Genomic DNA, 16,904 nt, shown 5'->3' with positions numbered 1-16,904 from the left:
GAGTGCCTAAAGAAATAAATTTATATTTAGAATAGAATTGTCCTGTTTAATAGAATACTGGAATAAGTTGGCCCTGGTAACTACAAGCCAGCCTAATGTGCATAACAGACTAACGCAATGTAAATGATGACTGTATAAAAGACAAGATTATCACACACACACTATAGTCTGACCACACAACAGAATGACTAAAAAGCAAGGAAATTAAAAAGAAAGAAAACTTCACCCCTGGCTTTTGCAGTCACAGTGAGGCATTATGCAGTTGTATAGCTGTTGGTATAAAAAATATATACAGTGGAACCTCGGGTCACGAAGGTCTCTGAACGCGTACAAATCGGGTTGCGACCAAAAAGTTTGCCAAACTTTTGCATCTGTTCACGACCACACACTCGGGTGACAAACAAGCCAGTTTCCTTTCAGGTTCGTACGCACCAATGATTTCCACACGTGTTCAGTCTCTCCCTGTGCAGCGAGAGAGAGAAGGCAGTAAGGCCGAGAAGGCCATTAAAGAATGCGCCAGGCTTGTTTTTAAAAAGACTGCAAGGTTAGCTTTCTCTGTTGAAGGTTTTCTCAGTGTTATTCAATGTTTTTAAATTTAGTTTACTATTACACTGTGCATTCTATGGTATAATTAACTATTTTTGTGCTTAAAAATCTTTAAAAAAACACATATTTACATACAGCTTGTACGGTCCGGAACGGATTAATTGTATTTACATACAGTCCTATGGGGGAAATTACTTAGGGTCACGACCAAATCGGGTTGCCAGCAGAGTTTTGTAACGAATTATGGTTGTGACCCGAGGTTCCACTGTGTGTGTGCTATCAATATCTTGGAGCTCCCTCTCTGTCGAGTGTCAGCCCACAATGAGACGCCACCTTGTGTGAGTACCTTGAATATATAGTCATATGACTGGAAGGGGCAGGGTCTGTTGTCCTCATTGGGCATCTTCTCTGTGCTGTGGGAACAGAAAGAGATTCTACGATTAGCGACCGTGCCCCCTTTCATCTTCAGGTGGTATTGCTTATCAAGGATGTGCCAGAAGGGTGATCCTTGGACGCGTATGTGTGACAGTTTGAAAAAAAGCATTGCTGTTGCATTGCAACTCCAAGGGGCTGAGTTAGAATTACATCCTGGTCACTAGAACTGTGGAGTTTTCATTGTGCCATTTTTTTTTTCATTTTTGTTTTGTTCCCCAGTGTACATTTTCTCACATATAAATGTGTCAAAGGGCCTGTGATACGAGTGCATGTTAGGTACTCTGTGTATACTTGTAACATGGCTGATTTAGAGAAAGCTCGCTGTGCAAAGAAGACAACATCTCCGTTAAAAGACAGGTTGGTCACTAGAGTGAGGGGAGTTGCCCTTTAGCTCGACTGACTAAGATGGTTGTATTCAGAATGCAAAATACAGTGGCCAAATTTCATTTCCAACAAATCAGAACTGAGGATTAATAACTAAGAGAGATGTTGTTTCTTGCTATTGACACATGAAAATTATGCACAGTTGGTATCAAGAACATATTCACACTGTTACGCTATGACCACCAGCCTGTGCCACTGATACAGGACAGGATGGATCCATAGATTCCACTAGATCTTACTCCAAACTCTGACCCTACCATCTGCATATTGTAGCATACTAACTGGCTTTGTCAGACCAGAGGACATTTTCCCAGTATTCATTTGTCTGCTTTTGGTGATAACAAGCCCATGGTAACCTCGTCTTCCTGTTCTTAGTTGACATGAGTGGATATTGTTTTGGTGTTCTGTTGCTGTTGCCTGTCTTCTTTGAGGTATGACATATTGTGCATTAAGAGATGTCCTTCTGAATACCACTGTTGATTAAGAATGTATGGTCTTTATTTGAGATTTAATGAATTTGGCTGTTCTCTTCTGAGCTGTCTCATTAAGAATTTTCATTGCAGAACAGCCACTGACCGTGTTTTTTTTGTTCATGTTTTGGTTATCCATTCTTAATAATTGTTAAACTGTAATGTGGGAAAATCCGTGGAGGGCAGCTGTTTCTGAGATGCAGTAACCCCTATGTCTGGCACCAGTGAGTACATCACTGTCCATGTCAATTTGAAGCCCGTTCTAATGTTTGTTCAGACATAAACTAAACCTCCTGACCATTTCACCATTGTATATGTTAAATGTTATCGCCTGATTGGTTGTTTGGAGGAGGCTATTTTGCAATAACAAGCTGGTGTACCTAATAGTGTCCAGTGAATATACATATAAATGACTTAAAACTATTAAACATAATTATGGTTATGGAGCTTGAAAGCACACATTATGAAATTGGCTTATCACTGTTCTCAGAAATAGGATGGTGTATAGAATTAATTAAAAAGACTAATCAGTTGACTAATTGTTAATGGTGAAATTCTTACTTGCATGTCTAACATTCATGCAACCACTCCGTGAGAAAGATGGATAGACTCATAGATATGACAGGCACTATATAAGTAATTATTGAGCGAGAAATTGATGAGTGGCTGTGTCTAAGATGCACAACGTACTTGTGATGCTATATGTGGAATACTGTGTATAGTGTGGGGTACAGCCCGGACACAGACATGAAGACATGATGGTTTCACCACACACACATTTATTTACACTATATATACACGAGAAAGTGAGTACAACCCAGTGAAGCAGCACCAATCACCCCTTTAAGTCCAGGCCTTCTCACAATGCCTTTCTCTTCTCTGGTCCGCCTCCACTCCTCTCCTCCAAGCTCTGTCCTCTTCCACTTGACTTCAGCCATCGAATGGAGGGAGGCGGCCCCTTATATCCACACCCGGACGAGCTCCAGGTGCTTACCAACACACTTACAGGTGTGGCGGGAGTGCTGAGGTCCAGGGCTCCGAAGGCAGCAGGGCGCTCCCTGGCGGCGACCACGGGCCCTTACAGGATTGAGCTTCCAAGCTCCCCACCCGTGATACCCAAAGCAACCAGGGCAGTTGCCCCCACATGGTCTGGGGAAGGCGCAAACCCTCTTCCGGTCCTCTTGGACGTCCCAGCCAGGTCGCCTCCCCAGCCGTCTCTGAAAATAGCTTTGACCTCCTTACCATATATACCAACTCTAGAAAAAAAAAAATGAAGATGGTGGGAATAAACTACGATGAAAGGTTGGTTAATTTAAAATGAAAAGATTTATCTTCTTCAATTAAGGGGTGAGTGTGTTCACATATGGTTCCAGCGTACTGCTCAGAACTACTGGGATAAGTTATTGAATGCAAGGCGCTGTATTAAAATAAAAGGGTTCTGAAAATAAAAAAAGTGAAGAATTAAATATTTTTTAATTGTATCAGTTTGGCTTGTACAAGATGTTACTGTAAAATAAAGATGGGGGCATAAATGACAGCTGGCTAAGGTTAAATTTCACCTAAGGGCGAAGAATTAATTCTTCTTACAGAAAACTGCGCACAAAGACATATGGGAAAGTTATGAAGTAGTGTAGTTGGTGGTAGTACTTTAAAGATTTTTATGTCTTGAATTAATATTTTGAAACCCTTGGTGCATGGGAAAGGTAAACTAGATTAAATCGGCGCTCTCTTAATTTGTTCTACGGTAATTTAGACATACCGTGCTTCTTCCATTTTACTATAAGGCAGTAGTTGAGCATTTTGCCAACTTGCTGCTCATTGCATACTGAGTAAGTAGTGCTTACTGTCTTCTAAAGCTATTAAAGTGTATTTGATTAATCATAACAGTCTAAAATGACTTATGGGGGCCTTTTTATCTGTGTCTCTGTACGTTTTGTTTTGTTCAGACCTTTTACAACTTACTAAATAATAGGAGGACAGACATTTTGAGGTAATGTAGTTATTCTCACTAATCATGGAACCAGTGAGTGCAACATGTTGCATGTTCATTAACACATACAAGTAAGAATTTCAGTGAACTCCGCACATGTCACAGCAAAGACCCTTTTTAGAAAAATAATATAACTGGTATTTCTCTCTTTTCTAGGATGAAGCAGTGCGTGTAATGGATCAGATTGTACACTGGACTCAAGTTGACTCTTCTGGTTTAGGGCGACCGGAACTACCAGGAGCAGGACCCACTAATTCAATGGCTGTCCCTATGATGCTCTTGTGCTTGGTAGAACAGCTCGTGGAAGATCGACCTGAAATGGCAAAAAAGTACAATGAGCTAGGCCACTGGTGCATTCAGCAGATCCTGCAGCACGTTCAGGTATTGAATAGCAAGTGCAGGAGTGCGTGGTTTGTTAACTGAGCAGTGGATGTGCAATTTGCTGTTACTGACTAGGCCTGGTTGATGCAGTCACTTTACTAATTTAATAGATTGTGATTTATTGCTGGAGCGAAACAGCTCTCACAAAGCCCTGGCTAGTTAGCTAATCAGTATGTCATTTTATAATAAAAACTAAATTGGCATATACAGTGCTTTTTATTTTTATTTTTTTTTTCCTAGAGAGATGGAAATGCTATCCTGGAATGTGTTTCTACAGATGGACAAGAGCTGCCAGGCTGTCTGGGCAGACATCAGAATCCAGGTGTGTGGTTATTACCTAAACATGCAGTGTGCTGATTTGCAGTTCAAGAGGTTGATGGCCTTGGCTTTATAGGCTGTTTTGAGCTAAGAGTCCAGTTAAGCCTGGGGCCCCTAATAAACATTTTGGAGCCCCTATAATCCTTAAAATCAAAAGGTTAGGAAGTCTGTAATTGTAACAATTGTTACCAATTGCTTAACACACATTACATTTTGACAAAATAATGTAGTGATTGGCATACTGCCCATCAAAGAAATGGCATAAAGTGGAGTCTGCCTGTAAGATAGGATGGGTGGGATTAGACACTTCAGTGGCAGCAGCCAGTCCAGCAGGAGTTGGGGCTGGGGTGTATCTTTGGTCGAGGATTGGAAGGATTTGAGAATGGAGGTCAAGACTTTCCTATGAAAGTAATAAATAGGAGCCCACATAAGCGTTTGTGCCCGGCATGGCCTCACTTATACTGAGGATTATGACCATGGAAAGCAGAGAGTGGCTGAACTGGTAATGCAGATCGTGTTCATGGTGCAAGGGAACAGCATGAGTCTGTTGGTATCTTGTCCTCAGTTCCCATTTGTTGTTTCAGAGGTGTTTTAAATTAAAAGGATGCTGGGAATCGTGGCTATTCGCTAAGCAAATGAGCTTGATGTACTGAATGGTCTCCTCTTGTTTGTCAAACATGTTATGTTTTAATCGTTCTTGTTAAGCCTTTGGAACCCTTTTACTGTTTGTCATTGTCTAGTAAATAAGTCCTGTTATTGAGCTGAACTGTAATAGAGTGTTGGACTCAGTCCTTCCATCTCAGTGATTAATACTCCTATGCTCAGCCACGTATTTAGACAAAGGTAAGTTTTATTGTGTTTTTGTTTTATTTTAGTCTAGTTTAATAAAACCGCGACAGTCTATGGTATAGTGCCAAATTAATTCACAACACTCGATTACCTTCGTTCACATTAAGAAATAGCCATTTTAGCATTGCTCACACAGAGTCTAAGTATGTGTCCCGAATAGCGGCCCTTCTCCATGATGCTGGTCAAAAGTACATGGTGGCGTAGCTTTATAATGTGGTTCAGCTACTCGTATACATAGACTAAGTTATAGTATTCTCCGCTACTAGCCATTAAATATTACCAGAGTAAATGTCAATGTTCACACAACACTGGAGCACTAAGTGGACCCTCTGATTAGCACAATGGCTAAGAATACCCCCTGCAAATTATACATGACACACCACATAGGTTTTATTTTTAATCTAAACCCAGTTTGTCTTAGTAATGGAAACATTTAGATTAGATGGGTTGTTTCTAGTCTGAACATCACATCTGAGACTTGCATGCTGGTCAGAGGTGGACAGGAGACCAGTTCTCCACTCTGTATTTTCTCTGTTGATTTAATTAATACTGCAGCTAATAGTAAAAAGTGAATGTTCTAAAAAGAGAAATAATCCTCCGGAGAAGATTTGCTTTTTATAAAAATAAAGATCTTTTTGTGCTTATTATTTTATGCCTACTGAAGCTATTAAGATCAAAGACATTTCAAAGCCTATTCTGGAGTATTTCCCATGCCTTGATCTTAATAGCCACATTGATCTCTCTTTGTATTCTCTCACTGGGCTTCAAAAGTACTTCAAACAAAAACAGAAGAATCTAAGTTCATTCTCAAATTTGGGTCACACACTACATGACCAGCTAACCTTTTAATCTTTCCCTTCTAATGACTGCTTTTCACACCTATCCCTTTCTTTCATTCCTTTTGTCTTCCTAGCTTTGTTTGATAGCTAAACTTTCTACACGTTGTCTGTCTGTCTCTATCTCTGTCTGCCTGTCTGTCTCTATATCTATCTCTATCACTTAATTTTGCAAATTCAAACTTATGCAGTTGTTCACTAATTCATCAGATTAAGATGTTATTTTTCAGAAAAGGTATAGATCTGGACAGTTCAGGTACTGCAGAGGTACAAACCCATTCCAGCCTGGGAAAGAACAATAATGTTATAGACAAAAAAAAAAAAAAAGACTTTTGCTTTGTACCTCTCATTTCTTCAAATTGCGATGGGCAGTATAGATACATTTTACTCTTTTTATCCATCTGACTAGTCCAGAACTAAATCCCCAAAAGCTCAGCCAGAAGCATGTTTAATAGAGAGTAGTGGGTGGATGGCAGTTTATTAACTTTTTAGTTTTTATTTCTCCTTTCAGGCCATGCTTTGGAGGCAGGCTGGTTCCTTTTGCAGTATGCCACCCGCCACCAAGATGAGAAGCTAAAGAAGTTGGCAATTGAGAAGTTCATGCTGTTGCCATTGGCATCTGGTTGGGATCAGCAGCATGGTGGACTCTTTTATTTCCTTGATGTTGAAGGCCACTGTCCCACGCAGGTGTGTTTTGACATTCAATACAGGGTACTAGTCTCTATTTGATAGGAAATATATATATTTTTTTATTTTCTGTATTCACTGTGATACTTTCTGTCTTAGCTTGAGTGGAATATGAAGTTGTGGTGGCCACATTGTGAAGCTCTAATTGCATTCCTCATGGGGTATTGTGAGACCAAGGACCCTAATCTGCTGGAGAAATTCACTCAGATCTTCCAGTACACCTTCTCACACGTGTGTTCTTCCATTCTAATTAACATTTAATCTCATGCTAAACAAAGAGAAAGAACTGTGAACTATTGTGACTTTTCTGCTGCAGTTTCCAGACGCAGTACATGGGGAATGGTTTGGATATCTGAATCAAGAAGGTCTAGTGGCACTCGACATTAAAGGTGGACCTTTTAAGGGTGAGTTGAAAAACTAACATTCTGATGGGATGTAAGGGGTACTTTTAAAATGGAGAGTATAAAATGGAAAAACATGGTTAATATCGGCATACAATTTAGAATTTTCAGTATTGGTGATTATTAGGAGTAAATGAATTACAGGAGTACAGGATTCTTTGGCTGCTTTTGTGTGTTATTTGGTCCCTATTTTTGTGCCTTCATTTCAGACCGTTCATTGTGGGTGTTGGACTCCACCAGGGGTTCATCTTGTCTCCTCTCCTGTGCATAATTTTCATGGATGGAAAGTGAAATTGCGGCTAAGGCTTTTAGGAATATAAGGGCTCCATCATTGCTGTTTGCAGATGATGTTGTCCTCTTAGCCCCTTCAGACTATGGTTTGCACCAGAATGTGATATGATTATCATCTCCATATCTAATGTCAGGGTTCTCTTTTGAGAAGGAGTGGTTTGCCTGATAAGTGGATAACTTCATGTAGCTTCGGGACTCTCTTGCAATTGAGGGAAGAGGTGGTCATGAGATTAATCAATGACTTTGTGCAGTGGAAACAGTTTTGCAGATGTTCTACCAAACTGTGATGATGATGTAGAAGCAAAATGTATGGATGAAGCGTTTGATTTATCAGTCAGTCTGCAGCCCCAACCTAACCTATGGGCGTCATCTCTGGATGGTGACCAAAAGAGTTAAGATCACAAGTACAAGAAACCAAAATAAAGTATCTGTACAGTGCTGTTGGCCTCTTACTCCATTAGTAGGTTGATGATGTCCTAAATACAGGAATACCTTGGAGTTGAACTTCTGTTTCTCCATGACAGGAGCGGCCGTTTGGTGTGGTATGGGCATGTAGGTAGAATTTACTTGGGTGCCACCCATGTGCAGTGGTGTAAAAAGGACAGTTCACTATGAAAAGAACTGTGGCAGACTTGGGACATGCTATAAGAATTCTGTCTCTCGATTTAAGAACATCTGAGAATTCTCTGGTAAGTGTTCAAAGAATTCACTAGGGATAGCATCCATCTTGTATATTGTTACCATATTCCCTTACCAGAAAGAGTGGCGTGAAAGTGGAGTGAAACACATAGATGAAATCATTTTTTGTTTTTTCGTCACACATTTTCTAATTTCCTCACTTGCTCTCAATTTGCTTTATATGAGCATCAGAGACTGTCCTAAATTAGTTTTTTTTTTTTTTTGGTGGATTGGATCAGAACAGGGAAACTATGGAGGTGAGGAATCTTCTGTGACTGAAGAGTCTCTTTAAAATAAGGTTTGAGAAGTGTAGTGAAATGTGAACTGGATGATTAACTTCAAATAAAAATGCTCTGGACAAAGTATCTGAAGACTTGCTTATGGGGAAATACTCCTCATATATTTTCTTATACTAAAACTGTTTGCCACCCACTCCTTCATTTCAGCTGTTATACTTGATAAGCTGTCAGACCTGTCAGCTTGGCCTTCATAACAACCTAGTAGTTCTCACTTCCTTTACCTCTGGGGTGGATCTGTGTTACATTAGTGTAAGCAATCTTGAGGAAAACACAATGTTCCCCTCGAAAGGACACCACCTGCGCGCCTTGTTAACCGAATTAATCACTGATGTGTAACTATATAAATAGCATTTAAAATCGCCTAAAGATAAAAAGGCTAAGGAGAGTAAAATAACAATATGGCCAAACTGACAAAGAATTGGAGATGGAAGAGGCTTGGGTATACACAGCCGGATTCATTATCGTCATAAATTGTGAAAAATGCATCAAATGCTATTAAACCATTTAAAGTAAATCCTGAAAAGAGGTAAATGAGAAATACCTGAATCCTTGAACCCTTCCCACATCCAAAGAATGTGACCCTTGTGTAAGTATTGCTCCCCAATATCAACTTAAAGCTTAGTACATTAACTTTTCTATTTGGTCAGTTACAGGGTATAACACCAGTTTCATGTGATTTGGTCTGGTGGAAGTCATATGAGTAAAAATATCAATGCTAACAACATACCATTTACCACGGTACTAATCAACAACAACATTTATTTATATAGCACATTTTCATACAAAAAGTAGCTCAAAGTGCTTTATATAGTGAAGAATAGAAAAATAAAAGACACAGTAAGAAAAATAAAATAAGTCAACATTAATTAACATACAGTAGAATAAGTGTAAGGTCTGATGGCCAGGGTGGACAGAAAAAACAAAAACAAAACTCCAGACGGCTGGAGAAAAAAATAAAATCTGTAGGGATTCCAGACCATGAGACCGCCCTGTCCCCTCTGGGCATTCTACCTAACATAAATGAAACAGTCCTCTTTGGATTTAGGGTTCAACAATGATTGTAAGAAGTACACCATATACTTTTATGAAATGAATGCAGAAGACTTAGGATAGCTTCAGATGTTAAGTTCATGCATTTAACATCTTATCAGATAGCACTGTTAAAAAATCTGGTGGCCATAATCATCATAGGCCTATGCTACTTACCAGATGGAAGGAGAGATGAGGGGACTGTGTGGGGTACAGCATATTTATGGTAAAAAATCCATGAGATTTGCTGGTTAAACTTGTGTTTGAAATTGAATGTGAAGTTTCCTGAAAAATTAAATATACAAACAGGTTTCTTATAACACTCACTTTCTCACACTTTTTTTTCCTTGTCAGTTTGTCCTGATGTGATGTTAAAGAAAAGTAGTGAGGTTCTCAAAAGCAGTAAATTGTTTTTTTTTTGTTTTTTTTTTTAATTATTCAGTTGGAGATTTCCTTCCCTTTGGTAAGACTGTTTTCCTCCATCACTCCAGCCTCCATTGCTTCACCCCACAGCAAACCGTTTCTTTATCCTACTCTAGATCATAAACCTCTGATTCAGGTCTTTATTTTCACTTCTTTGTCCGTCCCCTTGCTGAGCTGGACTGACCAATTCTCCCTCTATAAGAGTTTCCAGCTCTTCATAGTGAGATCCAAGATGCCATTCTTTCCCGTATATCTTTGGCCTACTCTCTCTCTTATTTCTAGTTGGTTTTATCTAGTCCACCTCCTGAGAGACTTCCTTTCTACCTGTCTCCTTAACTGTGACTGTTCATCTGCAGACATAGTGGTCCTCTTCCCTTATTATCATGTTTGTCAGTGTATTTAGTGGGATCCTAATTATGTCAAAGTGCTCCTTTCACTTCTCCTTGATGTCCCTAGTTGAGGCTTTGCTGCTGCTCCTTGTCCTGATTATACTTCTCAGTCAAATGTGGAGCCTCTTCTGCTATGGTGGCCCTCTTTCATTAACTTGACAGCTTCCCTCACTACTGGTGTTGATCAGTAGGACCTAGCATTGCTCCCATGACCGGGACTAACCATATTTTGGCCAAGCTTATTGTGTTTGGATCTTGGTAGTAGAAGCAGCTACATAGCTGGAGATGAAGTGTGCATTCATCTATTTATATTATCAAATGTCTGTGTCTGCTCGGTTTACATTCATTGTGCTTGATTTGCCCATGTCTACAGCTGCATTCATTCACACAAACGCACATCACAAGGACTTCAATCCTTCCAAAAAATACATCCCTCCATGTTCATGTGTAAGGTGCCTCAGCCGCATACACACTGAGGAGATGGTTTTCTTTTGAAGGGCACTCCAGTGAGAGTGGTTCAGGTTTTTTACCCTGAGCTGTTGATGCCAGTTGCGTTTTACTAGCAGTACTGGGGTCTCCACCAGCCTGTATCCTTCCTTACAGTGAACAGAATCACCATCACCAGACATTCTTTCAGGTGTTTGAACAAGTAGCTGAGAAACAGGGAGTGTCAATAAACCATTAGTATGTCTCTGGTTCAGCAGCTTTGCACCTGCTGCTGCTTTTATTTTAGGAAGTGAAAAAGGGAAAAAAATTATTATTATTGATGTACACACGAAAAGACGTGCAGTTAGTTTGATTTAAAGGTTTAAATCAAGGCAGCATACGATATGATACGGTTCAGGCACAGGACCTTTTCATTCTCGTGCAGACAGAAATGAGCACCATGGGATAAATGCCAGTCAACAGATGGCCTTCATTGTTCAGCAAGAAATACTGATGCTTTGTATATTATCAAAACCGTTCCATTGCAAAATTTTATCATGTTTAGGTTTTAAAAATTCAACTTTAGTGCTTTTTTTTTTTAATTTAATTTCTGAGGACCAGATTAGTCTTGTATATAAAGACTAAGCGTGAAAGTGTGTCTGTCTGTCTGGACCGGAAGTAAGAGGTGGAGTCATGGAAGCAGCGCTACTAACGCAAGCGAGACGAGCACGTCAGCAAAACGAAACCTCCGAAGAAAGATAAATTCGCTTAGCAGCTAACATCGGCAAAACAGGTATCCCTTTTACTTTTCCTTCCGCCGCTAATACACAAGTGATGCAAGCACATCGGTAAAACGAAACCTCCGAAGAGAAAGACCCTCGCTTAGCGGCTAATAACACAAGCAAGGCGAGCACGTCAGCAAAACGAAACCTCAGGAAAAACGCCCAAGTTGCTTAGCCGCTAACATTGGCAAAACGGGTATCCCTTTTATTTTTCCTCCTGCTGCTGATGCACAAGAAATGCGAGCACAATCGGCAAGTCGAATCCTCCTAGGAGAGAGATCCCCCGAGTAGTTCCTTTTAATTACATTTCAATTTTTTTTTTTTTTTTGACCATTTCAATAGTTTCTAGGACCTCGTGCTTTTTACACCGCGGGCTTACACAGATAGTTAAAGCATAATGAGAAAAAGCAGTTGGCAAATGTGCAGAGGACAATAAAATAAAAAAAACAAGTCAGAGTTTTGGAAGAGATTTTTTTTTGTTGGGTGGATTTAAAATTGAGATTTGAAGGAACTAGACTGACTGAGCTGGGGCAAAGTTTTATAGTGCAATAATTGGGGGGAGGAAAGAACAAGGATGGATAGGAGTCCAGGCTGCTGTGCAAACAGGTATGGGATTTAAAAACAGTTCTGTGCGCAGGTAAGCACATCTCATCGGGCCAGCTGTGAGTGTGACAGTGCCCAGTGATAGGCTGGCACCCCTTGCAGAAACTGTGCCTGCCTTGCTTGGATAGGCTGCCGCTCCCAGTGCACATGTAGTACATTTAGAATTACACAGAAAACGACTGAAGTACTTTGAAGAGTAAATGAAATACTTTGTTGATTTTTTTCCAGGATGCTTCCATGTGCCTCGCTGCCTATACATGTGTGAGAAGTTGCTGGATGACTTGCTTGGAAAGTCCCCTCCTCTGTGAGTCACCTGGAGCTGCCTACAGAAAGATGGCTGAAATCTGTGAAAATCAGTAGTGGTGATGATCAAAAAAATAAAACATAACAAAAATGCCCTCATGATGGGTAAGGAAGCAGCCTTAAAGGGAGATTGGATCATATATCCCTGATGTAATAGTTTCTAATTAGTATCAATCTGTGAAGCATATGATTATAACACCAACAACCAAAACTCATGTAAAAGGAGAAAGCAAAAGAAGCATCAGGATTTGTGCCAAATGTAAGGGCAACCAGTCCAACTCCAGCAGCTTCAGTGATTCTGCACTTAACAGTTTGCAACAGTTGCTATTGACGGGTCTGTTTTAACAGTGGGATTGGCCCATTTGTTCTTGTAGCTCCCCTTCTCCCAAATTGTGTCAGGACTTGTGTGCACCCTTCTTTGCTTCCTTAAACTGCTGCCTGCGTACATGGAGATGTTAGATAAGTGACAAGTCTTGGGCAAAGCATATCATAAGGTGCTGAGCGAGGGGAAAGCACGGTTGTGTATGAACTACCCTAAGCTTGCAAGCCATGACAGTTTCATCTACTACTTCCACAGCTGGGGAGAAAAAACAGTAATGTATGATGTTGTCCTTGCACATTTTAAACCAGTAGATCTTCCTCCTCTAAAGCTTTTCCCATTTTCACTCCTCCATTCTCACCTGTTTTACGTTTCCTTGTCTGACACTCCTTCCTCCCTTAGATCCCTCTTCACACAGCTAATCGATTTTCTCTTTGGTCGTCCTTTTCTCCTCCATCCTGACACCTCCATATCTAAACCGGATCTCCAAAATACAAACTGGTAGCAGTAAAACTCTGAAATGATGGCCTGTAGAAGCTGCATGTTTATAAAGTAGCGAACGTGTTCTGTAGCTAATCACACTCCATTTTTGAATTGAGTCATTTTTCCTTAACCAGCTCCCAATTAACAATGAAGGTGAAAGGGAAACCAGGAGCCAACCTGTTAACTTAGAACTATTTACACCTAAACAAAATCAGAATTAATCAAATATTTGGAAAGGTAAAAGTGAAAGGCTAAGAAATCGTGAACAGCTCTACACCACAACCAGCAGTATTAGAAACGCCTGATGTGGCTGAATTAGAACACTAATAAGCCATAGAATTCAGAAGAAGCAAGAACATGATGCCAATGCTATGTAACCAATTTAGGAGAAGCCATTTTGACATGACTTCTACAGCTTCTGCTTTGCTTCACCCTCACTTTTGTAGCCTCTAAATTAAGAATGGAAGTAAGCGACTTGATGATTGCTTGACAGCTCTTAGCATATACAGTACATTTTAACAATTCCTATAGCCTTCTGATCAGGGAGGCTACACATTCAGCTGACTCTTAACCAAAATTATTATTATTGTTATTAGGACAGAGTAATGCTGTAGTTTGTTCTGATTTTTCTACTCTCGATAAGCACTGCGTAATTTAAAGTCAGGACAGAAAAGAAGACACGGTCAACTTGCAATAATAAAAGGAAAGAAAAATCATAATCAACAGCAACGTGTCCCCAAACTCCATTCAAAACCTTCTGCCTACACTTTGTATATATTGGTGACTGGTTCCTACAAAATTTCCTTTCAGCATACTGTGTGTAATTTCACTTTCCCACCCTTGTATACATGAGAGAGAGCGAGAGATATGCAAAAAGCACACAACGCTTGCATAATTTATATGAGACATGCAACACAAGAATCTGAGATTAAAAAGCATATTGTTTAGACGATCTTGATGTAAGTTTAAATAGAAAATTTGTGGATGAAAGGGAGAGTGGGAAGATGAAGCTACCCTGAAGAATAGAGTATAAGAAAAAAAATCCCATCTCTCCCTCCGCAAGTGCTACATTCCTCAAAATGAGGTACATGAGGATTGTGTTTATAGTGTACGTTTTCTCAGCACATTGTTGTGTTGCCGCACTGATTTTTTTAAAATATCCATCCATCATCCATCTCGCTATATCCTAACTACAGGGTCACGGGGGGTCTGCTGGAGCCAATCCCAGCCAAAACAGGGCACAATGCAGGAAACAAACCCCGGGCAGGGCACCAGCCCACCGCAGGATTTTTAAAATATCCTTTTACTAATCCTTAACTAGGGGGCTCCACCCCCTGCTCGATTCGCTCGGCCACCCCCGGGTTTGGTTTACCAGTTATACAATTTAAAGAGATTGTTAGTTTCAAGAGAATTGTTACACATGCATTATTTTCACTTTTACTTTAAAACTTTTGTAAAAACAACATGCTGGATAGAAATATTACTCTACAACACAGACTCCCACAGCCCAAAACTTAAAATTAAATCCTCACCATGTCTGCATAGCTTCTGTTTATTTCACGATGTCAGGTCTGCTTGAATCTAAAAGTTGACTTGTAAGCTTCAGTAGCCACTGAGAGAGAAGGAGGGCTGCAAGAGAATGTCAGCTGGGGGGCCGGGCACTAGCCCACCTCCAGCCAAAAGCAAAGGATTAATTTTAAAGCACCAGGACTGGCATGTAGAGCTCAGATTGGCCGTCCATCGCCTGACTTTTCTTGTGTGTTCAGCGTTTCAGGAATTGTCGAATTTTGACCTGTCACTGTAAAGCATGACGGGTTCTGCACAGACAGCCCTGAGGCATGCTGGGAGGTTTTCAGGCTCCAAGTCGGTCTTAATGGCTCCGTATCTCCTGGTTGTATTTCAGGCAGCTGTTGTGAGCCGACACCAATACCGAGGCCATGATGGACCTTTTAGTTTCAGCACATTTATGTTTAGCGTATGCCTGATTAACTTACTTAATAATCTGTTTTTTCCAAAAACATTTCAAATGATGATTTTGACTGAAATTGTATGGATGTTTCATTTAATAAAAATTTTCCTGAAATGTTCTTTGCTTTGTTTAAACTTGTAATGTTATCCACCAGATGCTTCTGGGATATTCTGTGGCCCCACGACAATCAACTGAAAAAAGGGTGGGAAGGGCCTAAGGAGACCCTCACTCGACAGCCTGGGGTTTTGCCTCAAATTAGTGTTCATTTAGGAATGCATTTGGTGTAAACTGGTCGGCTAAGAGCGTGTCGACTTCTTCATATGTACTGCACACATCTTTCTTACTCACTTCATTTATTTACTTGGATCAACCTTTTTTGTTTTAAATGTGCTCTATAAATAAAATTGACTTGACACCAGCCTTCCATGGAGACAGACCAGAGTTTTGATTTCCTTATTGACACTGGTAAGATGGAGTATGCAGCACATGACACATTGTGACCTGCACTAGCTTTGTGCCTTTTATTCAGTCGGCCATTTTTAGCAATTTATGTATATACCCCAAATGTTAATTTTGCCATTCATTCAAAATCTCTATAATGGGCCAGAAAATCACTAAAGCAGCTAATAGCTTACTGGGCAGTATCTCATGGTGCACATACAAGAAGTCCACATTTCATGGAGGACAAGCTGTCAAAATGTTAGCAACACAGAGGTCGGTCGTGCTAAACCGCACATTGACTTTTGAGAACTTGTGTCCATACCGTCCATCATGATGGTGATGACTTCTGGGGTAATTTTGGTGTATTGCTCACAGGGCTAGTAGTATGTTTCTTTATCCCCATTTACCAAAGTGTGTATTTTTCAGGAAGTACAGCACTTGCAATTGTGTGTTGCTCCACAAATCGCTTACGTTTCAGCTTGATGGAGCTCTACAAACATGCAGGTTCACAATTAATATATGACATGCAACTCACAAAATGTAAACACTATGTGTGGAGCTACTTTTTCATACAGTTATGGCTACCCATAGATAACAAGAAAAGCACAATTCCAGTGGTCTAAATAATGCAAAGCCTAGAGCAGGGGCACCCAACTCCGGTCCTGGAGGGCACCAGTGGCTGCAGGGTTTCATTCTAACCCTTTTGTTAATTAGTTAACTGTTTTTGTTGCTAATTAATTTCTTTTTCCTTTCATTTTAATTGACTTGCTTTTTAAGATTTGTTCCCCAGAATTTCTTCATCATTCCTCTGAATTGCTTCATTTCTTACCTTAAATGGCACCCAAATAGAAGTGAAACGTGAAATGAGTGAGCCAAGAGAAGACCATCTAAGTCAGGGTCTCAAACTCCAACCAGCTGCTTAATTAGGCCCTGATTCTTCTTGTTAATTAATCCCGTTCTTTAATTCCATGGCTTGTTGCTGCTCTCATTGTGCAATAGCATAAATTTCCAAAATTGTTGACTTTCTCTTTTCTATAAGCACTGTTAACATGGTTTGAGGACCTGAGCAGATCAGCATTCCTGAGACCTTCACCTTTCTTTGTTTTCAGATATTGTATGATGGACACAGTTTAGCTGCTCATGTTTTGGTTCATTTTGTATTTCATTATTGT

General features: G+C 40.1%; 1 protein-coding gene across 2 annotated transcripts in view; it reads left to right on the top strand.

Moving 5' to 3' along the window:
- The window catches only part of LOC120543374 (renin binding protein), a 45,930-nt gene extending 30,521 nt beyond the window's left edge, over positions 1–15,409 (top strand). For both annotated transcript variants that reach the window (XM_039776415.1, XM_039776416.1), the window contains exons 6-11: positions 3,982–4,206; positions 4,447–4,528; positions 6,721–6,896; positions 6,996–7,127; positions 7,213–7,300; positions 12,446–15,409. In XM_039776415.1, coding sequence (XP_039632349.1) covers positions 3,982–4,206; positions 4,447–4,528; positions 6,721–6,896; positions 6,996–7,127; positions 7,213–7,300; positions 12,446–12,525 — 783 coding nt within the window. In that variant the 3' untranslated portion in view covers positions 12,526–15,409. The remainder of the gene's footprint in view (positions 1–3,981; positions 4,207–4,446; positions 4,529–6,720; positions 6,897–6,995; positions 7,128–7,212; positions 7,301–12,445) is intronic.
- The last annotated feature ends 1,495 nt before the right edge of the window (positions 15,410–16,904 follow it).

The sequence above is a fragment of the Polypterus senegalus genome, chromosome 13 (assembly GCF_016835505.1).
Source record: "Polypterus senegalus isolate Bchr_013 chromosome 13, ASM1683550v1, whole genome shotgun sequence".
In the NCBI taxonomy this organism is placed as follows: Eukaryota; Metazoa; Chordata; class Cladistia; order Polypteriformes; family Polypteridae; genus Polypterus; species Polypterus senegalus.
Note: the sequence above shows the minus strand (reverse complement) of the source record. Positions and strands in the feature narration are given on the sequence as shown.